General features: G+C 37.1%; 2 protein-coding genes across 5 annotated transcripts; one reads left to right on the top strand and one right to left on the bottom strand.

Annotated features, from left to right (window-relative positions):
• Nucleotides 1-1,698: 1,698 nt before the first annotated feature.
• Nucleotides 1,699-19,569, top strand: CEBPZOS (CEBPZ opposite strand). Of its 3 annotated transcripts, none has more exons than XM_054567790.1 (5): nt 1,699-1,782; nt 4,602-4,717; nt 5,757-5,801; nt 6,325-6,409; nt 19,407-19,569. In XM_054567790.1, the coding sequence occupies exons 2-4, from the start codon at nt 4,603-4,605 to the stop codon at nt 6,405-6,407; spliced, it is 243 nt and encodes an 80-aa protein (XP_054423765.1). In that variant the 5' UTR covers nt 1,699-1,782; nt 4,602; the 3' UTR covers nt 6,408-6,409; nt 19,407-19,569. The 3 variants fall into 3 exon arrangements, with proteins under 3 accessions (XP_054423765.1, XP_054423747.1, XP_054423755.1); XM_054567772.1 differs by lacking the exon at nt 19,407-19,569 and adding an exon at nt 7,475-7,913; XM_054567780.1 differs by lacking the exons at nt 1,699-1,782; nt 19,407-19,569 and adding exons at nt 1,924-2,036; nt 7,475-7,913.
• On the bottom strand, nt 6,297-25,699 carry CEBPZ (CCAAT enhancer binding protein zeta). 2 transcript variants are annotated; one of them, XM_054567749.1, is made up of 16 exons: nt 25,499-25,699; nt 22,110-23,605; nt 16,699-16,930; nt 15,943-16,126; nt 14,462-14,550; nt 12,874-12,927; nt 12,236-12,338; nt 12,059-12,127; nt 10,555-10,621; nt 9,525-9,625; nt 8,806-8,863; nt 8,380-8,558; nt 8,006-8,095; nt 7,160-7,221; nt 6,983-7,064; nt 6,297-6,588 (listed from the first exon to the last, which is right to left on the bottom strand). In XM_054567749.1, exons 1-16 carry the CDS (start codon nt 25,652-25,654, stop codon nt 6,449-6,451), a joined length of 3,162 nt encoding a protein of 1,053 aa, XP_054423724.1. In that variant the 5' UTR covers nt 25,655-25,699; the 3' UTR covers nt 6,297-6,448. The 2 variants fall into 2 exon arrangements, with proteins under 2 accessions (XP_054423724.1, XP_054423734.1); XM_054567759.1 differs by having other exon boundaries at nt 23,211-23,605.
• Nucleotides 25,700-25,701: the final 2 nt, after the last annotated feature.

Below are 25,701 nucleotides of genomic sequence, written 5' to 3'. Positions count from 1 at the left end.
ACCCTCTGCCCTCTACCCCAATTCACCCATTGAAGGTTGCACCAACTTGACCAGAGACTACTGGAGTCTAAACTGCCCTAACCTGTGTGGCCAAATGGTCCTTACCGCAAAACATGCTTGTGAAATCTACAATGAGGTCCAGGACGTGTAAGAAATGAATATGAGGATGTCAAGTTTTGTGCGATACTGGGAAACTCCCAGCCCAATTAAAAACCTCCCGTAACTTACTTTTTATTCACTCCCCAGTGGAAGTGACTGTGTTTCTGTGGAATCATTTCAGCCTTTGTTAATCATTTTTTTCCCCCTTAATCTGAACCATTTTGATGACCTTTTTATTTTGTTTTTTCATCCTGGTACCTTTAATGCCAATGCTCTGGCGTTTGAAACAGAAGTAGAGCCTGGCATAGACTTAGTGATATGTACAGTATATATCATGTCACTTAAATATATATTTTACACAAATTATTGAAGAAATAGGGGATGCTTCTAAAATGAGAACTATTTCCTGTCCATGAATCCTCGAATGGGGATGAATCTTTAAAGGCTGCAGACGCCCTGGTTGGGGAGGAGAGGGGAACCTCAGCAGAGCAAGTGATGCCTCGGAGTTATGAAAAATTTTGAGAAAAGTGAGTTATAGCAGCAAAAACAGTAATAGACACAAAAAAATAGCGCAAAAAAAAAAATCTAAGAAAAGCTTGAGAGAAAGTCAGACACATACTATTAATAGAACAGAGGTTCAGGCCAGAGGCAGTTTCCATAGAACAAGTAGGAGGGGTCAAGAGACTGTACATACCCAGATGCTAAGAGGTTACCAGTAAAGTAGACGTAGTGGAAGAGATGGGCGCTCTGGGTCTGTGTAGACCTGAGTGATCTTGACTAATAATGACATTATCGCTTTAAATGAACATAGTTTTTGTATCCACGTTTTCCACTATTTATGGTGGTTTGGTTGTGCAAATGAACCACATGTGGGGGTTGGAGAGGAAAACTGAGGGCATCAAGGAATGCTTCTCAGAGGCACTTCCTGGCACCGAGGAAAACGGCTCCAGCCATGACCCGTTCCCTCCCACCTCACGGATCCCTCAGATCTGAAGCACCGCCGGAATCACTGGGTACTTTTCATTAGTTCTTTGCGGACATGTTTTGCCCTCCACTAGATTACAATGTCAGTGAAGGTAAGATCTGTGTCTATTTGGGGTATCCAAGCTTTCTTTTGCACCTGGTACCTTAATAGACCTCTATTTTTTTTTCTCCTTCTCCCCTTCCCCCTCTTCCTCCTCCGACCTGGTGGGCTTCATAGGCAGTACTTCTCAAATTTTAATTTCCAGTCGAATTGTCTAGGGACCTGGCTAAGTTACAGATTTTGCTCCAGTAGATCTGCAGTTCTAACAAGCTCCCAGGTGAAGTCAATACGCTGATTCCTAGGGACTATCATACTTTGGGTTGAAGGGTGCAGCAAAATGAGCGCAGGCTTTGGAGTTGGCGTCCTTGGTTCAAATACAAGTCCTGTCTCTTAGTAGTTGTGTGACTGCGGGCAGGGTAAGCCTTTCCCCTTCTGTCTAAAATGAGATATTCACAGCAGAGGGTTGTGTTGAGGATTCAATAAAATAATGTATGTAGTGCGCAGTCAGAATAGGGTCCTAGGAAGAGTACAATAAAAAAAAATCACGGTGTGGGGGCGGGGCCAACGCCGGGAGGGGCGGGGCTCTGCCAACCCTCGCCGGGCGCAGCTCCGCGTGTGCAAGATTCCGGCGAGACGGCGGCGGGGGCTCTGGTTCACAGGTGTGGCTTGGGCTACCCAGAGCGCGGGGTGCGGCAGGGTTTCGTGGGGCCTCGCTAGAGTTTTGGGGCCACGCCGAGGACACTTCGATGTCACTGTCTCCAGTCCGCTGGAGCGGGCGCGTGACCTGCCCGAGTGTTTCCGGGTCGTTTGGCCACCTTGGCCCCGCGGCCGGAACGGCGCAGGCCGGGCTGGAACTCCGGGGGGTCCCCGGCCAGTGAGAGTCGGGAGCAGCCACAGTGCACCGGGGAGCACGGTGGGAGCAGGGGGCCGCGGTGATGCGGGGTAGCGAGGCGCGGAGGGTCGTTAAGGTCCGCGGCCCAGGCGCCTCGGAGGTTGCTTGGCTCTTGACGGTGGGAACCTGAAAAAACTGGGCTTGCTAATTAAACCCAGAGACGTAGCTGAGAAACCTTGTTCTGCAACGTCTCACCTGCAAGAGACCTGGCTGTGTGAAACCATCAGCCAGGCTGATTTCCAGCTTCGGTGGACAAATGAGGGGTTTTCGGATGCAACATTGAACATTGTCTTAAGCTTCTGTGCCTTGAGTCAGCCTCTCAGCCCAGTGAGATGGTAACCCCGTGACGCACAGCCCTGCTTGTCCTTTGAGCCCATCAGAGGACTTTATTTTAAACTTCACTTAGGTTCCATCCTTCTCCAAAAGCATGTCTACTTTTGTTCCTCCTCTGCCACTTAGTAACCTAGCTTTGTTTTGGACAGTATGCCTTTGGTGGTCTTATCAAATTGACTTTATCCCTCGTTATGAACGCCTCTCCAGAGCTGAGGGACTTGGAATGTAAAATTGTGTGTGTGAGAGGCACACATTTTCAGGCAAGGTAATTTATTTATTATACAGTGTTATCTGGATTTTATTGTTTGAACCCTTAACCTCATCCTCTCCAGCAAACAAAACACAGTTTTACTTGGATTCCTTACACTGGGTCTGGCTACAGACAGGCCTTGTTTTGTTCTTTTCACCCCTTGAACATTAGAAATAACTCTTTAAGAGCTCCCTGTACTGATCGGGATTTATTTCCTGTCAGTAATGTCCAGCATTGTCGTAAACAGCAAAACAACTCTCCCTACCCACTCACCTGCCTGGTGGTTATAAGTTCTTCTCCTCCTCTTCTTCCTCCTCCTCTTACTCCTTCCCTCCCTCCCTTTCCTCCCTTCCTTGCTCCCTTTCCTCCCTTCCTTTTTCCCCTCCCTCCTTCCTTCCTCCCCTCCCTCCTTCCTTCCTTCCTTCCTCTGCTTCATTTCTTTTACGTAAGAGTAATAAAATTTTAATCTTTTAGTTCCCAGGGTGATCACATTATCAAAGTGAGAGAAGGGAATTTGGGGAGAAGGGACACCTGATAACGATTTTAGTAGGATAATCCTACAAAGGTAGGGCATTTAATTACCCCCATCCTTGGGCACTGTGAAAAAGACTCAGAAGTGAATGGAGTAAATGCAGGACAGTGAGCAGAGCTGGGGCTGCTGAGTGTTAGAGAACATACCATCTGCACAAAGGGCAGAGAACAATGTGACAAAGAGCATACCTAGGACAGTATCAAAATATTGAGATTGAAAGCTGTGGTTCTCCTGTCGTTCTTGACTTTAGGGTTGTAAGGAGGCAGAGTAAAAACTTGGGTTTACACTTCATATATCCAGTAAGAGTCTATATGCTATTTTCTTGTTATATAGCCCTTTACTGTGGTTAGCTTCTACTTTAGAGAAAGAGAATAAAGACTCAATCCTCTCTTTTGATTAGATTTTATTTTAATTACAGGAAGAGAATCAGGATTTAAAGTCCAGTCTTGCCACTTACTAGGCGATTAGGTCAGTTTTCCTCCTCATTTGGTCCTTTGGCCTCCTGTATGATCGTTAACTGGAGTTATCTGCTGCAGGGCAAATTACTGGGGCACCCAGCCTGCAGTTGCTCAATCAGAACCTGGGGACTGGGGAATTGGAGGCCGAGGCTCAGGCATGCGCATTTTAACAAGCTTTTGGGTGACATAGTTTGAAAATACTGTGAGAATAGTAGCTGTTCAGGAACAAGAACCAGTTATTGCTCAGCTTTGTATAAAATGCCTGGGCTGTTGCATGTAGTTCAATATATGTTGTGTAAATAAACGAAAAGCTCCAGCTATAGACGTGTATGACTTACAGAATAACCTTATTTTTGTAGAGTATTTTACAAGCTTTCACAGACCGTACCTATTAGATGATACCTTAATTCCTAGTTCAGCTAAAAAATTACTCTATCTCCCACACTTTTATATCCTTAGACAGTTTTAAAATTGTAAGTCCATAAATTATTCTGTTTACAGTACCTTCTTCCATTCTCCTCTCTGCTTTATCCAATGACTTTGGTTCATTGTGCCCATAGGGCAGCAATTTTCAACATTGTTCATCTCACAGCACACAAAATCTAATTACTAAAATTATGCAGCACACCAAAAGGTGTATTTTTGTCTGAGAAAAAAATTGGCATGATTTATAGGTATAATTTTTATTCATTCACACCAGATGGTTGTGTTGGCTGTTGTCATTTGACAGTTTTAGGGAAGAGAAGTCAGTGCCCCCAACTAAATACTGTTATTGCATGTTTTAAAAATTGTTGTAGTACACTGGTTGAAAATTGCTGCCCTAGGGCATGGAGATTGAAAACTAGGAACTTGGGACATCTCTTAATACAAATAAGTAACCGGTAACTTTGGGGTTTTATTCCTCTACAGCTAATCATTCAAACTGTGGGAATTAACTGGAGTTATTTTTGTAGAAACGGTGTTATGTTTGAACATGCTCATTTAGGTTTACACATATTTGTTGTTAAACTTAGGATGGCTCGCACTTTGGAACCCCTGGCAAAGAAGATCTTTAAAGGAGTTTTAGTGGCTGAACTTTTGGGCGTTTTTGGAGCGTATGCTTTGTTTAAAAAGATGGACACAAGCCAAGGTAATCATAGATGAGAAGTTAGCATATTATAGGGGGTATGCAGTTTGCTTCTGCATTTTAAGTGCGAGATGACATTTTTAGAGAAACTGCTTCTTCCAATTCAGCATTATTAGGCATTTTTATGGCCACAAGGGAAACTAGGTATCAATTATTATAAATTATTCTTAATTTCCTCCTTAAAAATTAGTATTTGTATTTGTAGACTAGGGGAAAGGTTTCCTACTTCCCGGAGTCTTACTAGTGGGGGGCATAGAGCAAGTGTCCTATGTCTGGCTTCTTTGGGGAGCACAGTTGGAGCAAAGTGCACCTCGTCCTTTGGTAGACTGAGTAGTGTAGTTGAATTGTCACCATTTTCTTAGGTTCACTGAGCCCTGTCTGCATCAGTACGGGGCACTGAAAACTTTTGCTGTGCCACTGGCCGTCACTGAAAGTGCTTTGACATTTCACAGGGTGATTTTTTTTGAGCTCACATATTTTAAGTTAAGAAGTGCTGCTTTCTTTAACCAAAGCAGGCCTGAGTGGTGGCCAACCTTGAAAGGTGTCACTTGTTTTCTTAAAAGTACTTCACTAGAACATTGTTACATGATAATTTTGGATAGTCACAAAGTCTCTATACTTTTAAACTCTTCAGGGTGGGTATAAATCATCCCAACAGTATTTAAAAGCAAATCAAAGTTTAAAATCAACTTAAAAAACAAAGTCTTATTTCTAAATCCAAAACAAGTTGCATCCATAAAAGTAATTCCCTTACGGAAATACACATTAAAAATTTGCTTTTAAATATTTCTAAGTAACTTATATCATGTATATAGGCCAAAATTTTAAAAACTACAAAATTACTACAGATGGCTATATGTAAGGCAAGTGCAATTTAGATCCAAAAGGATATAGTTCCTGGATTACCAAAAGGACCTTAAGAAATTTTTCTGCTCTGTGGGATTCCTAGTTGATAGACCCTAAGGCTAGCACTATATTATGGCTGCATGAATTAATGTAATTAATTCCTAATGTCTAATTTAGATTTTTTCCCCCCCATCAGATTTCAGGCAAACAATGAGCAAGAAATTTCCCTCCATCTTAGAAGGTATGTTTCAGGTAGCCCATTCATCTTGTAGGTATTTATCGAAACTAAGTAGTAATTTTTCTTACGCTCAACTAAGAGCTAAATGACATTATTTTGTGATATCAATTTCCAAAAGGAAAAAAAAAATTCATACCTATGTTAGCACCTTCTGAGAACAGAGTAAACTCTTGCTGAGAGTAACCTACGAGAGAGCAGTTAGCTCTCGGGCTGGATACCTGAGGTGGGGATGGCATCAAACCGCAATTTAAAATTTAAAACACATCTTAGGTTTGCTAACACCATGGAGCCGTTTCCTTCTCTGTCAATTAGATAATTATGCCCACTACACAAATTGTTTTAAGGATCAAACAAGGTAACACTGTGTAATTAGCACAGTATTTGCCTAATAGTGCTCATTACAATGATTACTACAGGCGCTTCTACATGAAATATGTAGCAAGAAAGAAAATAAGCTTGATGGTTCTCAATAGTTTATTTTTAACGTTTACATGATTTTATAAATGACAACTATTTTTATTTATAGTTTATTACAAATCCATTGAATGTTCTGGAATGTATGGAATCCGAGAGCAGGATCAAGAAAAATGGCTGAACAACAAAAGTTAGGAGTAAGTAGAATTTTAATTTATAATTTGTTGAGAAAACACTCATTTTCTTTGCTTCTTAATTTTCTGAGTAGTTTTTGGTCTCCTCTTTTTGAAATTCTTCTTTTTCTTGATGATACTTTTCACATCTCTGTTGTGTAGCCAGTCATCACGTTCAGCCTCCCACCTAAGCTGCTTGAGGCCTTTGGGGGAGAAGAAAGATGAACACTCCACATTGCAGACTCTTGGAGGCCCCTAAAACACCCCACTGAGTGACAGAACTTCTGGTCTACAGTTGTTTCTGTCCACTCTGCAAACCCCCCGCTTGTTGTTACCTTCCCTCCGTACTTAGGACCAAAGATTGCCGTTTTAGAAAGAAGAGACTAGGACAGGAAAGGAACAAATGCTCTGAAGATTTTATTTCCCCTGAACACTTTTATTAGCAAAAGGACAGAAGCCAGTAACTATCAATATCAGAAAAAATTAAAGCGTCTATAAAGTATTTAAAAAGTTACTTAGCCAACTCATACTATATAATCTTCAGAAGTTCTAAGTATGACTATTAAAAAACCTCAATTAAAAATTCAAGTTACTTACTTGCATTATCTTTGTTAGCCATGGCATTCATGCCAATGTTGTCAAACTTGGATCCCATATTTTCATCCAATAGGTGGCCAAACTTTAAAAAAAGGGGAGGAGGGGAGAGGTACTTTTATTAGAAAACTTAGAACAAAGTTGAATAGCTAACTTCTTAAAGTAGTATAGTAGCCTTACCTCTTCAGCAGATACAAACAGGTCGGAGTCACTGAGATTTCTTTTCTTTTTTCCCCTGGGTCCTAAAAAGTATAAGCCTAGATCATTCAATTGTAAATCCAGTGATTTTTGAAAAATATACATCTTTCAATACAGTTTTGTTAAAAAATATATTTGGGCTAAAATACACAATTGCAATTATTATCTTCTATCACCATTAGGTAGCTGGCATTTAAAGATAGAAATATGTTTAAGAGTTAGTATATACTACTTTTTTAAAAGGTAATATCCTAATAGAATTGTTCAGATGACTATTATATCTTTTTGCCTTTTCAGATTTGGCCACTGATCAAGGTTTACCCAATTTCACAGTATCAGGCAAGATTAAAATTCCAAAGTTGACATGGATGGGTTTTGGAATATTTAAGACAAAATGTAAATTCTAATTAAGCCAGAGTTTTTATTCTTTGGACTATTAAGAAATTACTGAAGGTATGTTTATTACATAATAAATAAAGGTTTGTTTATAATACTCAGTGATTTTCCTTTAAAAATATCTATCTAATTAACAAAGAGCATATCAAACGACACAGAGTTAAGAGTTGGTTGAGAAAAGGCAAAAGGTGTTTATGGAAAATGTAAGGCTTAAATATAACTGAATGGTTTAAACATGAATGAAAAAAGTGATCTAGAGATATTCAGATGTGTATTCAGATTGAAATATATAAAATTTATTTTCCATTGTAAAAATAAACTAAATTGCACCAACAAATAATTTAGAAAAGTTAATTTCCTGAAATAATGAGTAATATCTCTCATATGCACAACGCTTATGTTTCAAAGAGACTAATAAATACATTTTCTTACCTTGAAATGATCCAGCAAAGTCAAAATCATTTGCACCTTTCCTCTTGCTTTTCTTAGAACTGACTTTGGAGCTGACTTCATCATTAAGTTCTATTACCAAAAAAAGTGCTGTTAAGTAATTTAAAAACAACAGGACTACTCTAGGGTTATGAGATGAATGATGAATATTGACTTTTAGAAACTAATAATTACTATTCTATTATTTAAAAAAGCAACCTAACAGCTCAACAGGTATCGCACACATAGCCTAAATGTTGATTAAAATATAAGTCCAAAACTCAGCACATTCAACAGAAAAACTAGCCTTTGCTGAGGAAGAAGATAGTTTGTTTCATTCTTGTATTTTAAAAAGTGCTTACCCTGAATGCCCTCACCTTCATCATCCAACACGTCCATGAATGTTCCTCCATCTTCATCAATTTCAGTAAATTCTTCATTCATACTTCCTATAGAAACTTCATCATCATCCAAGTTATCAAGGTCATCATCACTGTCTTCTGAATCTCCATCTTCTGGCTCACCCTTAACTCTTTTTGTTTTCTTTTTCACATTGCTGAAGAAAGATGGAAACTTGTAATGTAAAAGAGGATGCTGTTTTTTAAAATGTGATTTGGTGACTACCAGGGTATTAGGCTATGAAGAGGTTTAAAAGGAGAGTTACAGAAGGCCCTTTATTTAACATGCATTATGAAGGTCCAAAATGAAAGTACTGGATTCACTTTCCAAACTTACTCAAGAGGAACAGTTTGGAAAATGCTGAGGAAGCAGTGAAAAAAACATAATGAAGAAATGTATTTTACCCAGCAAAATCAAGATCATCCTTTCCAGAGGTGAAACAATTATCATCTTCAAATGTATCTGCCAGAGAACAATATACAAATTGTAAGATACAGCAAAGAATAACTAAGTTGATGTGTCTTTCTTCTAAATCAAGTAACACTCAGGATTCTGTTTATGACAAACACCAAAATAAACCTATGAATATACTGACCTTAATTAAATTCCTAAACTAATATGCGGTCCAGTTAATTTTGGATTCCATCAATAGTTCTTTTATAAAAGGAGGGTAAATAGCAAATATTTAACAACTGCAGTCCTTTTTACTTTATTAGAACTATTCAAGTGAACTCAATGTAAGCCTTTCTAATTTCCCATGTTTTCTCTTCAGTTTAAATTTCAATTAAGGTTTTCTAGCTCTGTGGAGTATGAAGATAAAATAGATGAAATAGTAGACTACTGCTACCAATAATGCAAGATTAGTAACAGTAAAAATGGTTTCTCTTTTATCAAAGATTTGGCCTTAAGAATGAATATATTCATGTAAATATATTTTTTCCTCCATGAATTTGTCATGTGAATTATCTCACCGAAATATTTTTTAATTCTCCATAGTGATTTGCATGGTATTCTTAGTTAAATGATTTTTTTAAACTAAGGCCACTTCTACCACTGATACTCCATGAGTTCTATAAATAAATAGTAATAAATTATTTTACAAATTGAAGAGTCAACAAATTACCAATCATCTTTTCAAATTCCTCATCATCCACATCTTCTATACTTTCTTCATCTGCATTCCGTTTTTGTTTTTCTTTAACAATAGCAACTTTTTTATAATACCTAAAATAAAATTCATGTCATATATTGGATAATTTTACTAAAGGAATTACTTTACTATAATCAAAGCACCTATGACCATTCACCAAAACAAGTGTAAAAGCTGTTAACTCAGTTGGAAATAAATGACTACAATTTGTATTTACTGTAGGAAAAAGTTGAATTCTACAAAAGAGTTGGAAACTTCTAAAATGTGAAGTCTAAATTTCAAATATTTAGGTTTAGTTCCTCATAAAAAATCCTCAACTCACCTTAATTAAATGGTACATGTGAAAGGTTGTTTTAAGGTCAACACTGATAAAATTATTAGAATATCGTAAAATATGGCTGACTTCTACTCATATTATTTTATCAGACTTACTGTCATGTTAGGATACAATAAAACAGCATTTTGAGATAGGATCATACACTCAAAATTCTTCACATAAAATGTTTTAATAGAGCAAATCAAACAAAATTAACAAACCATGAGGTAACAGTTCCTTTACTACTGTAAGGCATTTAGTAATAATATACCAGTAGGTTCAGGACTTATCTCTCTAGCGGCAAAGTGCATTTTGCTAATTCTGCTTAGAGCCACATTTTGGACTAATTTGGACTCATGAGTTGTCTGTCATTATGTTAGACTAATACAGATGTAAAGCCTGTTAGAAAATTACTGTATTAAAAAAAGGAAATTAAAGATTAAGTTCTACAATGTCAAGATTCATAAAACAAAAATGCTAATTAAAAACAAAACCCCCAAATTTACTTGTTTAAGTTCCCTTAAGGTATCTTAATGTCAGCGAAATGATTTATAAATTATCTTCACAAAAATGAATACTGATATGTCTAACGTTTTCAGCGTTGGCCTATGTTAACAAAGCCTTTTATGGATTCTAAACTTTTAAATTTTAACAGTTCCCCAAACAAAACTATATTAAGTATATTACCTATAGAAAAACACTTGGTCCACTGGTATTTGGCTTTCTTCTTTTGCAAGGAACTCCTTACTGTTCACTAGAAAAATTCAGTTAAAAATATTAATTTACTAAAGAAAGTCTTTTAGTGTTATTCAAGCTCTTAAGACTAAATACAGCGTACCTACAAGTCTAAAGTCTCAAAATGTCATGAAGGGGGACAGAAGGGGTCCTAGTGTGCAGAGGACAGTCTGTGGAAGAGTCTGTGTGGAGCAGAGCCAACATATGAAAGTGAGCGTCAGGCACCATGAAAGGGAGGCAGTATTTAGCTTTCTGTACATCGCAGTGAAAGAAAAGGGTCTCACACTGTCCTCCAGCTGCATCCTAGATCTTAATTTCAAGAGAGGTAAAAATTCAAACAGTTCTTTTAATAAATAATCACTTTAAACTTGCCATTTTCATCTTAGAAAAATGACAATGCCTGTTATTCTGCAAGTAGGAAGCCAAGGCAAACAGAATTATCCACACTTTTACTTAATACTGAGGAAAACTAAGAACAAGAGTAGGGAGCTACAGGCACATTAGTTTTCCCTCTTCAAAGCAGAAATTTCTGACTCATCTTGATTAAAGAGGAATTTGGCTTATTCTATTTGGGCAAGTCTTTTCACACCTCTGGACCTCTGTGAAGTAGGTTGGAAATGAAATGGTTTATAAGGTGTGTTTTCACCGTAGCATTAGAATGAAAAGGAGTTTGGATTTGGTATGCAAAGAAATGCTGGCTCTGAATAGAAAAACAAAGAGTTAGATCTCAAGATGGGTGAAAACCCATTAAAGTAGAACTTTACCACTAAGTTAACATGATGCTCTGTAACAAAACTATGGGTTTTCTGCTAAGCTCATATTAGAGAGCTTAAGATGGTCTGAATTATAAAAGATAGTAAGTACATATATCTATTGGGAAGGGGGTGGTTTTCATTGATAAAGCCACAGGTGATAGCAGAATGGCAAAATATTGGTAACTGTTAAAGCTGGGTCATGGTCACTGGGGAAGGGGTGGGGGAGAAGTTGATCATACTATTTCTTTACTTTGGATATGTTTCAAATTTTGTGTAATAAAGTTAAAAAAAAAAAAGGCCCAGTCAGACAGAGCAGACTTAGTAATGCCTACATGTCCTTGGGTATAAAAGATGGCTAATGTCTCTGGTGCTTAGGTTTTATTCTAACACAGTGGAGCACATAACACAACTTACGTGTTATCAACCTACACTATATTGTAAGTTTCAACTGCCCAGGCTTTTATAAATTATTATAGCCCTGACTGGTGTGGCTCAGTGGACTGAGCGCTGGCCTGCAAACCAAGGGCTGCTGGTTCGATTACCCGTCAGGGCACATGCCTGGGTCGCAGGCCAGGAGGCCATTTGGGGGCGAGCGAGAGGCAACTGATTAATGTTTCTCTCCCTCTATTTCTCCCTTCATTCCCCTCTAAATAACTACGTAAATAAATAAAATATAAAAAAATATTATTATTAACACTCACCAGCAAGACTATGAGTATCCTTCATAAAATGTTTTCTTTTTGGCTGCATCACAACGCTGTCCGTGTTGTCTGAAATGTAAAATCATCACAGCGTAATGTAAAACTTTAGTCATACGCTCGTACTGTTTATTAAATGTCAATACTGAAAACCAAATAATTCATCAAATAGAAGCATACCTTTGCCTTTATGTGGCTTTGGATTTCGGTATACAAATCGATCCAAGAATCTCATCAGTGTAAAATCCTGCAGTGGGTCCCCTGAATACTCAATATAATTTCCCTGAAAGATGGGGGCAATTTCAGAACTTAAATTGCATGTATGCATCCAGATGAGAAAAAAAATAAGAAATTCTAAGTATCTGTTATAATACAAAGAAGGCACAAACTGTAATAAGTGACTTCAAATATTTGTCATGCACATTATTCTTAACAAAATCAAATACACATTCTATGTATTCTATGATAAATTGCTGACTATATGGATAGGTAAATAATATAAATAATATAGGTCATTTAACCATTAACTAGGAACCAAACCCTATAGTAGCAAAGAGGAAAGGAGAAGGCAACATTTCTCTAGGAGAAAAGCCAGAATGTACTAAGTAACTGTGGTTTCCTAAAATCCTGTATTTCCACTCATCTCAGAGTGGGAACACTTAACTGCTGCCCTGTATTCAGTAAGTCATTGCTCCTTTACAACAGCAGACAAATGGGTATGATCCTATCTGATGGAGAAAATATTGTATGACCATTTATTTATTATCTAAAACTAGATTACTTACTTTTATCCTGTCTTTTGAATATTTTAGACTTACCTGAAGGATAGTCTTTGCAAATAGAGCCACAGAGGGATGAAAATGTTCAGACAGCTAAAAGGAAAATTGTGAGTGAGGTCAATTCTTACTACAATAATTGATTATTTCAGAAAATCCAGAGACTTGAAAGTTAGGCTAATACATTAGGAGTGATTCTCAATATTTTGGTCTCAGGGCTGCTTAAACTTCCATAATTTACATGGGATATCTCTATTGTTATTTACCTAATTAGAAATTACAACAAACATTTTAACTTAAAATAACAATAAACCTATTACATATTAATAGTTTAAAGTAACAATAGACCTATTATATATTAATATATTTCATGAAAACTTTTGAAGGACAAATAAATATTAGTGAGAAGAGTAGCATTATTTTACAGCTTTGCAGATCTTAATGTCTAGCTTAATAAAAGAAAATGGATTCTCACATCTGCTTCCGTATTTCATGTTATTTTAGTTGAAGTATATGAAGAAAGTCTGGTCTCATACAGATATATAATTGAAAAAGACAGGATTTATTAATAGCCTTTCACATAATTGTGGATTTTCTTCATGTTCAAGACAATGTCTTTCCAACACCCAAGTCTGAATAAACAAAGTCTGTTGTTCAGCCAGTCTTTCATGAAAAAAGTAGCTAATTGAGTTTTCAACACCTACACAGACACTTGTCCTTGGGAGAGAAGACGACTTCCCCACTTAGGCATGCAGCAGAATGCATGGTGCGCTCTTGCTGTACATGCACACAGGATATTAAAGACAAATGTAGTTTAGAGTCAAGATAATAAAATCAATTAACTTTTCCTGCCTCATCATTCTAACATGATACTGGCTGGTTTTTGTTTGTTTGTTTTTTAAACTGAAAATATGTGGCAGTAAAGAATATAATAGATGCGAGTATATCTTAGCGTTAGTCTTTATCATGCTAAGGCAGCAACAGTTTTATCCATTGTTTCTTTTACACCATCAGTGCCACTGTCAACATCGTGACAAAGGTAAATACTGCCTTAGTATCATTCTGAAAGTAGTTGTGACCTTGCAGGCTTGCTGAAAGGGGGTTAGGGGTCCAGGAATCTGTGCTCACACCTACAGAATCACTGTATAGGAAAACACTTAATTGCTTTACAAGAGAAACCACTTGTAAAGCTACTCCTACACATTTAGAAAGTAATCTGCAAAAAGTACTTTCATCACAAAACTTTTCAGGGGCATTAATGCATAAAGCAAAATTTACCTATTTTACAGAACTGTTATATGCAATAATCTACCTAAAAAAAGCAAACTTTATTTGTAGCCATGTACAACATCCTTATTTTGCATGTGCATTAGTTAAGAATTTTCTCTATGTGCATTCAGAAACGTATAAATGTGGAAATTTAATGTTTATCAGAGGCAACAAGAAATACGGGTTATAAAGTATTATAGCTGAGTGACGTCCTTCAAACTGCTTCCTTATGACAATTAACTCATGTCTAAATAACAATATATTAATTATTTGCAAGAAAAATGAGTACTCCAGGGTGTTAAATCCATGAGGACAAATATATCGTACAAATGAATCAAAAGACAAATAGAAATTATCTTACGTTTTTGAGTTCCCAAAAACTTGTATTTTCAGCTCCACAGAACAAAGGGTTTCTACTGAATGGATCATATGTATTTAACCGTTTGCCACCTGAGACCAACAACAAAAAAACCCAGAATTTCTCAAATGCTTTATTCTTAGCCCAAGATATCACTAATGCTACTATCACTGATGTTACCAACAGATAAAATCTCCAACGTTCTCAATTAGCCGAGCAGCCCACCTAGATTATTAACTCCAAGCCCCTTCAAGAATTTATCTTGGCACCGATGTTAGCATTTGCTATTGAATAAATCAGGCCGCATTTTATCCCAGCTACTAAAAGGTCCACTTCAAAACTTCTCCCCTTTTCAAATAACAACAAAAGATGCCTATTTTTTGGTCAATTATGTCATAAATGTTAAGATGGCAAATGATTTGAAGATGAAATAGGTCTAAAGTCTTTTGGAACTTTTGAGTGTTCTAAATATTTATCATTAAATTATGGCCAGAAATAATTCTCACTTGGAACAGGGTTCACATTTTCCCCATGTTTTCAGGAACTCAGGATTAAAAAATTGAAACCAAAGACCTTTCAGAACACACTATGAATTGTCTATTTCACAATGTATGTGCTCATCAACCTTCTAAAGAATTATTCCCAGTTTAGCCCCAAGACTCCTGATGGATTTCTTTTAAAAACTTTCTTGGTGGCTACCAACCTTGTCTTTTCTATTTTACAGACAAACCGAAATTTGGAGAAAGTAATTTGACCCCAAGTCCCGCAAGTTTGAACAGGCCTGACGTATTTCTTGATCCTTGAGACTAGTAACCTTTTCTTTACAGCCTCAAATGAAGAGAATGCATTTTTAAAGATTTATTTTGGCCATTAAGTCAATAGACTTAATTCAGCTTGTGTACATATATCTAAAACTTAGTTTCCATCTCACAGAAAGTTCTCAATCCTAAAACATTAAGAAACTGTAGAGGGTGAATATGATGCTCAAACAACAAAAGAACCAAAACCTCCATACAATTCACAATTATCTAACCAAAATACTTTTGTTTATAAATAAAACTTTCATGTATACACATTTCATATCTTCATACATGTTCCATGTTTGAGGCCTTTACATATATACATATACAGGTAAAGATCAAGAAACTAAACTTCGTTCAAAGACACAAACTTTTACATTAATAGCTGAATAAAATGAAGGTTTATTGTGCAGCTAACATGTCCATGTCCATAGTTTTCTCACTAAATCTTCAAAGTTCTAAAAGGTATTTGCTTTAATTTCTAAGATTTAAATTATTTTAAAATATATATTTACTATCTGTAGTATTGTGAATAAATAAATGACCCACTACATTAAAAATGTACTTCTAAGGTCTTAAATATATCTGGTTATGAGAGCTCCTGTTTTTAAGAAAGCAATACTGAGGACTGCTAAGTCCCTATTTTAAAAATTTGAGAATAATTTAAAGATTTAAAAAGCTCACCTTTCAAATTATCAAAGTGTACCCAAGAGGCAGACTCTGCTTTCTTGGTTTCTGCATGACTTTCAGACACAGTTTCTTCTGTCCCGACTTTTTTCACGGTACTTTTTTCTTTATCTGCATCAGTAAATGTTTCTATGTCTTCATCATCTTTTACGTCAATAAAATTTTCTTCATCATCCGACTCCTGAAAAAGTGGTTTAATGAATCTGAATCAATCAACTATAAGTCTGTATTCAATTATGTGAGGCAGTTTTAAAGTAGATACACTTATTGCAATTCTGGTGAAACATTCAAGTTCCATCAAGGAGATTTAGATAGAGGGAAGAACATATCTTTTTTCTTAATGTAACAGAATTAAGTTTTGAGCCAAGAATCCCTGAGACTTTGGGACTTTTATCACATAAAAACATTCAGCCTTTAAATAAATTTCCGACATGTTTTAAATAACCCTACCAGACAGACGTTATTATGTTCATTTCACAACTGAAGAAATGGGTTTAAGAGATCTACTAGCCCTATAACTGTCTGTAATTATTTCATATATGTGCAGTTTAGTATAGTGTGGTTTATTATGAGTAAAGTGGTCAAGCAATACGCCCAGCTGGTAAACTGTACACCTGGGACTAAAAGTCCAGCTCTGTCCAAGTGCATGACTGACATGCTCCGGCTATCTAAGAAAATTACTGTCATTGAAGCAAAGAAGAAAAACACCAATATATTTCAGAACACAATTTAAACAATAGTTGTAAAATATACCAGATGATCTTCTAGTTGACTTCTTAAACCTGGTTTTGCTTTAAGGATCTCTGACACAAGATATAAAGCTCCACATATGAATGGTGGCATCTGTTCACAAGTAACTTGAAGTAACCTCTTTACAAAAGCCTTCACCCTGCGCAACACGATGTCAGCTTTGAGAGATTTGTAGACGAGGTTAAGAAACATGGCTTGCTTTGAACACATCCTCAATCCTGGGTCCAACATCTTCCTATAAAACAAAAAAATAAGATCAAGTGTTCATTCATAAAACATTTCTACAACCAGCAGCCACATACCAGAGGCAACTACTAACTTTATCTTAGTTAGGGATAACCTTCCTACTTATTTCAGAACAAGAGATTATTTCTGCCAAGAGGCAAAATGCAAGTCAATGACCAGAACAAAAAGAATGATGATGGTAGGGGTGGGTGATCACAGGAAAGAGACGTCTGTTTTTTTTAACTCTTTTCCAAATGGTTCTCCATCCTCTCCAGCGGTGTCTACCCTGCGGTCCACAGGCCACACAGGACCCAGGATGGCTATGGGGCCCAACACAAAATTGTAAATTTACTTAAAACCTTTTTTTTTGCTCATCAGTTTTCATTAGTGTGTATGTAATGTGTGGCCCAAGACAACTCTTCTTCCAGGGTGGCCCAGAGATGACAAAAGGTTGGGCACCCTTGCCTAGACTAAGGGGGCACAGCCCTAACAGGATTAATTTTTATAGATACAGAACCACACATGAAAAGCTAATCCAAGACCAAACAATAACCGATCCATGAGAGCAGTGGACTAGATCTGGGTTCTCATCCTTGCATCACTACCCACTAGCTGGGTGACCACACGCAGCCTCCTCCACATGGTTCTAGTGAAGACCATACATATATAGTAGAAAACTGAATTGTAAGGACTTCAGAGAATATCTAGTCTGATGTACTGACTGTGTAACACCCATATACGCCATTCTCTCTGCCCAGAACATTCTTCCCCAACTGTCTACATGTCCATAATATCTAAAACAGGTTCCTCCATTGTTCTATCAATTCCGTATTTATGCTCTTTGCAGTTTAAGACACTGTTCAATCTTTTAATCCCCGCTAAGCCCAAGTCCAATGGAACTGCGGGTTGGCCTGTGTTATTCAGTTATAACCTCAGTGTCTGGCGCTTAATTTACTGAATGAATAAATGGTTATTCCATGGTAAGTGGTTATGCAACACCTATAGTGATTGTGGAGTGTCCACTCTCTTACTAGGAACCCAATCCATTTTTGGACAAAATTTTACTAGAAAGTCTATCTCCTCTTAACCCATAGCTGAAATCTGCTCCTGTATAATTTCCAACCATTATTCTAATACTGCCATCTGAAGTAACACAAAATAACCTAAACAAGCGAAAAAAGCAAAATAAATAGAACTCTATCAAACTAAAAAGTTTCTGCACAGCAAAGGACATAACCAACAAAATAAAAAGGTAACCCATGGAATGGGAGAAAATATTTGCAAACCATTATCTAATAAAGAATTAATATACAAATACATAAGGAACCCTGTAGACTCCAACAGCAAGAAACAAACAAAACCCCTCTCCCAACCGATTTGAAAAGTGGGCCAAAGATCTGAATAAGCATTTTTCCAAAGACAAATGGCCAACAGGCATGTGAAAATGTGCTCAACATGACTAATCATCAAGGAAATGTAAATAAAAACCACCTCACACCTGTTAGGATGGCTATTACCAAGAAAACAAGAGATAACAAACTTTGATGAGGATGGGGAAAACAGGGAATCCTTGTACACTGTTGGTAGGAGTATAAATTGGTGCAGCCACTAGGGAAAACAGTATAGAAGGTCCTCAAAAAACTAAAAATAGAGCTACCACATGACCCAGCAATCCCATTTCTGGATATATACTCCCATGAAATGAAATCAGTATTTTGAAAGGTATCTGTGCTCCCATGTTGATGGCATTTTCCACAACAGCCAAAGTATGGAAGCAACCTACGTGCCCAACAACAGATGAAGGGATAAAAATGTAATATTAACATACAATGGACTATTACTCAGCCATAAGAAAAAAAGAAATCCTGCTGTTTGCATCATGGATGAACCTGGAGGACATTATGCTAAGTGAAATAAGTCACAGAGAAAGACAGCTACTGTATAATTTCACTTACATACGAAATCTTAAAAAAAAAAAAAACTTGACCTCAGAAACAGAGAACATTTGTGGGTCCTAGCAGCAGAGGGTGGGTAGAAATGGGGGGATATTGGTCCAAGGGCAAAACTTTCAGTTATGAGTAAATTCCAAGGAACTAATGTACAGCACGGTGACTATAGTTGATAATCACCTATAATTATGCTATACACTCGAATTTGAGGAATTAGATGTCAAGCATTCTTATTACCAAAGAAAAAAAGGTATTACTATGTGAGGTGATGGATGTTAATTAACTTGATTACAGTAATCACTGCAATGTATTTGTATAAGAAATCATCACATTTTACACTTCAAATATATACAGTTTTATTTGCTAATTATACCTCAATAAAGTTGGGGAAAAAAACCCTCACAATGTAATTATACTTCATATGACCACCTTTCAAATATTTGACCCTATAAACTTATGTCTTCTCTCCCTAAAGTCTCTTCTGCAGGATTCTCAACTATTACCTCATATTAGTTTTAAATTCTCTCTTTATTCTAGTTGCTCAATCCTACAGATTAGAGATGCTGCAACTGATGTGAACCTCCAGAGATGGGATACCCAGAACTAACTGTCCTCCAGAAATGCTCACGTGGAATCATTACTTCTTGTTCTAAGTACTTCTATTAACTTTTCCCTGTTAATTATAGAAATAAAAATATTTAATATTGTAAAACACTATCATATTGCTCTGCATACCCAGTTTTCCCATTTGTCATTTCCATAATTCTAGCACCTACCTACCTATTAGTAATATTCTGCATTATTCAAGCTTCAATATTCAATTTTTTCTCTTCACATTTAAATTTTTCATCCGTTTTGCAACCCATTTTTAATTATTAAGTTCCATTACACATCAATGGAAACATATGAGAATTTAGATAGGTGTATCTCCATTTGACAGAGAGCATGTTCCTGCAGCTTTTCATAAAGCACATTTTTATAAATCAAATAATTTCATTCCTTTTATCCCCAAATATTAGGGACTTTTTATTTATAGGGTACTTAATAAAACCAAGAGGAAATAAATTCTCTAAGAAGTCTTTTAAGCCCTGAGCAAATCCATCTGTAAGGGTTCTTGGCAAGCAGTAATTTAAAGAATTTAAGAATGTGCTTACTCTCCAGATGTGAAACTGTATGTTAGTAAACACTGAGATGTTGAATGATATTAGAAAAATGTTTTCCAATAGACTCCAAACATTTTCTAAAGATTGTAAGTTCTTGTAATCCTCAGAAGTTACAAAAAACTAAAGATAGTGAATCCTCTACATTTTCAGCATTGGAATCTTCCCAAACTAAAAAAGTGAAGTTTTTATTACTTGAAAAGAGTTATGCAGAGAGAGGCCTTTGAGATTCTTTTTAGTGTCCCAGTGCAATCAGTGCCGTGAAACATTATGAACTCCAGTACAAGTTACGTGGATTTGCCACCTAACTATAGTTTGCATGATTTTGCACAAATTATTGGACCCCACAGAAAGGAGGGCCATTAAAAGGATTAAACTGAAGAAATCCATGTGAATAATATTATTAATAGCAGCAGCCAATACTTACAGTTCAGAACTTGTATGTATCAGGCACTGTTAAGTGCTTAACATACATATGAAGATTACATGGGATAATATATACATTAATACTCACTAATCTTATCAAAGTCCCCATTTTGTCATTTTCTAGCTGTGTTACCTTGGGAAAGTTTCATAATCTTCATAAGTACCCTAGGAGATAGGCTTCCCACTCCATTTTTTAGACAAACCATGCCACAATAAAATGGGATTACTCATGTTTACCTATAGGGCTATAATAAGGATTAAGTAATTTGTTCAAAGTTATACAGCAAACTAATGGCTGAGACTCAAATTTAGACAGTGTGGCTTAGTCCAAGAATTAACCACGACATTACATTTCTCACAAAACATATGATTGTAAAATTACAAAAAAAAAAAAGAAGGGAATGCAAAGCTCACTGGTATACTTGGAGTGCTGTTCAAAAGATCATCCCTCAATGGTACACCGCAGGACAATTACAAAGTTCAGTATACAAAATCTTAATCCCAGTATTAAAACTTATTCCAAAATTGCAACCACCAACCCTCCCTACCTAACAAACTTTCCTGTTCACCATCGGACTTCCCCAATATAAATGAAAGTACCTCTAGTGGTGGGAATTTTGTGCACTGTGCTATATATATCCTAGGCACCTGGGACAGTACCCAGTATATAGTTGGCACGTCAGTTCCTGTTGAGTGAGTCACTAAATGGCTGTGTGAAGGACAGGATAAAGAAATACAGGATTGAGGATGGGGTGAGGAGTGGGAAGAGAAGAACACTTCCATCTGTAGTTCTAACTCTTTAATATCCCAAAAGATTTAAAACAAATACAGCAAAATGTTAAATTTGAAATATTTGGTGGTAGGATATGTATGCTTTGGGGAGGAGTGCATTTTTCTGTATTTAAAAACTTCTCCAAATAAAAAATGACAATGTTTTCAAAGAATGTAACATACCATATTTTGCCATGTATAATGCACACATTTTTGCTCAAATTTTTGAAAAATAAGGATGAGTGTTATACATGGGTAGTACTAATTCTGTATCTACATAAATGTTTTAAAGATTTTATTAATTTATTTTTGGAGAGGAGAAGGGAGGGAGAAACATCAACATGCGGTTGCATCTTGTGTGCCCCGCCCCACCCGGGGACCTAGCCTGCAACCCAGGTATGTGCCCTACACTGGGAATCAAACCAGTGACCCTTTGTATCACAGGTCGGTGCTCAGTCCACTGAGCCACACTAGCTAGGGCTATGTAAATGTTTTAAATTCTTTTATTTATGCTTGTGCATTATAAGTGAACTCCAGAAAGCAATAGTGACATCTGTATGCAAAATAATATCCTGAAATATGATAATTGGTTTTGTTTCTAAATATAAATAAAAAATTGAATTAATTAAAACAAAAATTTTCCCCCCTGAAAGTTTGGGCCAAAAACATGGGTGCACAGTATACACCAGAGCACATTCTATATGGAAAAATATGGTAGTTATCCAACAGGGAAACAAAGATTAAGTGGCTCAAAGTTCGTGAAGAACAAGTCTGAGGGGAGCATAAAATTCAGTTTTGTAAGTCTTTTTCTTGCCCCACAGAGGGGCACTGTGTATGTATAACATTATTCCTCATATTCACATATTAAAAGGGTATTACTTACCTGTATAATGCTGCATAGTATCGATTCGATATTGTCTGCTGAGAATTCATTACTTGGAAAAGCAACATTAAAGCTTGCACACTGGTATTAAAATTCACAATATGTAACACTTTAAACAATGTATCAACCTGTTCTCTCACTTTGTCATCTCCAGTCTGGGAATAAGGGTACGCCCTATTCACTCCTGTTAAAAGAGCACTAAGCATTTTTGATTCCATATCTTTTTTCTTGATACAAGTCCGAAAAAAACAAAAATAAAGAGTTATTAGTTTGTTAGCCAGTTCACTTTCTTCATGGGAGAGAACCATTTGATTTAAAAAGCAAATTGCATAATATTGAGCTTTAGAACTGATATTTGAGCGAAAGAGCAGCCTTTCTACTTCACCACACACAACGCCCTTCATGTTGGGATGTTTACAAAGCAATGTCTCTAAAAGATGGGAGGCTTTCGTGGCTATTCTGTTCTGTGGATCTCCCAGCTTGTTTACTACCTGTACAAGAAGAGCCTTTTCTTCCTCTGGTTTGTTACAAAGAAGCTCATGAGCCACTGAAAGGGCCCGGGTTTTGGTGGCTACTAATGAATCATGACTTAAAGTTTCTAAGACCTGCACAAATTCAGCCACTAAGTGTTTCAGCTGGTGTTCAAAATACCATAAAATCAACCTTCTGTCTCTTGAGTCCTTGTTGCCACTGGACAATTGTTCTAGCTTGTCAAAAGGACGCTGGCTGAAAACCCTTAGTTTTCGATTATCTGGCAAAAGGTCTGTAATGAGTAACTCTTTGAAAGTATCCAGAGCCACAAGGCACTGCTGTTTGCTGCCTTTCTTTTTCACAAGGTTTACAAGAGTTTCTACAAACTGGAGTGTGTGAACAGCATCATCCTGAATAAGAAGAATCATGGCTGCCATCCTGTCACCTAGGGTCCCAGATGACACAATCGCCTTCATCCAGGTAGAAGAGGCTCCCTTTTGATTATTTGTCTTATTTTTGTATAAGTCAATTTCATGCTCATACAACTTCTGAGCCAAAGTTTTGTACTTAGACACAACATCCCGAGGCTGGGGTTCCAAAGAATATTCATTGCTGTACTCAAGATCATACCATTTGCCTCCAGGCTTCAGCAACAATGCCTGTCTCTCAAAAAATTCAAAGACGTCCTGTTGTTTATCTTTCTTTCCTTTTGGTACGGCACTGCTGTTCTCATCAGAATGTTGTTCTGGTCTCTTCTTATTTTTCAGCTTACTCACTGATGTCCTTTCACTTTCTACTGCATTTTGCTTTTTATTACCTAATTTAGATACGTTTGCTTTTTTGTTGGCATCTTCTTTGTTGGTTGGTTCATCTTCAATTACGAAAGCTTTTGCATACTTGGTCAAATTCAGATTTTGAATAAATGCTTCCAATTCACCTCTTTGAAGGTCATCAATTGTTCCCTTTTTGCCTCCATCCACAACTTCCTCATTCTCATCTAAAGCAGCCAGCAAAAGGTAATCGTGCTGCATAAAAACATAAAAAAAAAACTTACAAATCCAACAGTTTAGTTATAACGTCAAAAGTTAATGTGCAACTTCTATCTTTGAAATCAGTTGTCATGGTATTGCCTGGTTTCTCATCCTACATGAAAATACTTGAGGGATCATAGATTTAGATGTAAAAAAATAGAACCGTAAAATAATGGGAGAAGGCACAACATAATTTTTTAAAAGAATTTCAGAGTAGGGAAAAACCCTTCCAAATTTGAAACAAAACTTAGGGACCATAAAGGAAAGAATGGGTAAATTTATCATCCTCTCTTATACATATCAAGAGACAAATAACTGAAAATACTTGCAAGTCATATCAAAGTAATTTGTCTTAATAATCAACATAAAAGTTCCTACACATCAGTTAAGGAGGTGACAGCTCAATAGAAATATATGAAGAAAATATAAACAAATGGTTCATAGAAAAAAGTGACTCTAAAAATATGGAAGGATGCTCAACCTCACTGACATTTAGAGAAATTCAAATTAAAATCACAATGATGCATCCATTTTTTAATCTGTCAGATAAGCAAAGATCAAATTATGACAGGCGGTGTTAGGGAAAGAGTTGGGGGTGGACTTTCCTTCATGGCTGATGGGAGTGTAAACTGGCACAACCTCTAAGGAGGGCAATCTGCCATCTTTAATCAAACTACACAGAATACACACATCCTTTGACTCAGCCGTTCCATTTCTACATATTTAGATTGAAGGTACACTTACAAATGTGGGAAGAAATATTCAAAGTTATAGCTGAAACATTATTTAACACAGCAAAATATTGACAACTTACATGTCCACAATAAATGGCCGATAGAAAATTAACACAGACACAATGATTTATGCAGGTTTAAACCAAAGACAGAACTTTACATTCTGATATGGAAGGATCTCTAAGGCAAAATAAAAAGCCAATGCAAAATATTATATATAGATGTAGTATGGTGCCCTTGTGTAAAAAAATTACATGCATGTGTATTTCCTTGGAAGATACAAAAGAGGCTTATAAATATACTGATTCCTGGAAAGTAAATTGCAAGGCTAGAGTAAAAAGCAGGGAAAAAGGGCTTTTCGCCATGTATCCCTTCCTTAAAAATGAAACAAGACAAAACCTTTTTGTAGCATGTACATATATTACATATTTAAAAATCAAATACAGTCCCAGAACAGAGCAAACTGAATCTGTTCCTGTAAGATACATTCCTCCTGCGTCTATTCCATCCCCACCCCACTCCCGATTCTAATCTCAAAACAAGACTAAATAAAAAATAAGCCAAATTCTGTCACATATTTGCTCCAAATCCTCTAATGGTTTCGTCAAACCCAGAGCAAAACCCTACCATCTTACTTCTCTGACCTCGTTTCTTACTTCCCTCCCCTAACCTCACTCTGCCTCAGCTAAACTGACATTTCTGTTGTTCATGAAACAAGGCTCAGTCCTTATTTTCCTTCAGGTTTTCGCTCGAACGTCTATCTCAGTGAAGGGTTCCCAGATCCCCTCAGCATCTGACGTGCTATGTATTCCACAGTTTGGTTCCAGTTCCTTTCCCATAACCAGGATGTAAGTTCCAAGAGCTTCTTGAGCATACAGTGAGCAAGTGCATGTACTTGGTGAGAACGCGATGTAAAACCCAACACCACTGGAGTTCAAAACACGGACGCCACGAGGTCACGGCCAGAAAAGTCAGTCCTCTCCGACCTGACGGAGTGCCTGTTACACTACGTCCACAAAATGAGAGGCCCGCCTACATTCTAAGGCTAGAGCACAAAAACGCTCAATTCGGCTTTTGTCTTGTAAAGAGCAGTGGTGAAGAAGAGGTGCGGGACCGCTCCCCGGTGCCCCTTTCTGCAGCCCACGGCCATTACCTTGGTGCCTCCAAGCCGTAACACTTCCTCCATGGAGAACCCATTCTCGGATTCATCGTTATCGTCTTCGTCGTCCTCGTCCGTACCTTCTACACCCTGGTCCGGACCCCAGGGCCGCTTGGCGTGGAACTCCAAAGGTTTCTTGGTAGCCGCCATGGTTAGCAACGCACGCGGGAACTTCGGCAGGTTCCTTCCGCTAGGCC

This window comes from Pteronotus mesoamericanus, unplaced genomic scaffold (genome assembly GCF_021234165.1).
Source record: "Pteronotus mesoamericanus isolate MK-2021 breed Mesoamerican mustached bat unplaced genomic scaffold, CSHL_Meso_final contig_101, whole genome shotgun sequence".
In the NCBI taxonomy this organism is placed as follows: Eukaryota; Metazoa; Chordata; class Mammalia; order Chiroptera; family Mormoopidae; genus Pteronotus; species Pteronotus mesoamericanus.
The sequence above is the reverse complement of the archived record's forward strand: the minus strand, read 5'-3'. Positions and strand labels throughout refer to the sequence as shown.

Bases quoted from the DNA above. Each gene is read 5' to 3' on its own strand.
- CEBPZOS (XM_054567790.1), top strand. From the start codon at position 4,603: ATGGCTCGCACTTTGGAACCCCTGGCAAAGAAGATCTTTAAAGGAGTT. The intron at 4,718-5,756 runs GTAATCATAGAT...CCCCCCCATCAG, and splicing joins AAAGATGGACACAAGCCAAG to ATTTCAGGCAAACAATGAGC. The intron at 5,802-6,324 runs GTATGTTTCAGG...TTTTATTTATAG, and splicing joins ATTTCCCTCCATCTTAGAAG to TTTATTACAAATCCATTGAA.
- CEBPZ (XM_054567749.1), bottom strand. From the start codon at position 25,654: ATGGCGGCTACCAAGAAACCTTTGGAGTTCCACGCCAAGCGGCCCTGG. The intron at 10,622-12,058 runs GTGAGTGTTAAT...GAATTTTTCTAG, and splicing joins GGATACTCATAGTCTTGCTG to TGAACAGTAAGGAGTTCCTT. The intron at 9,626-10,554 runs GTAATATACTTA...ATTTTATTTTAG, and splicing joins GACCAAGTGTTTTTCTATAG to GTATTATAAAAAAGTTGCTA.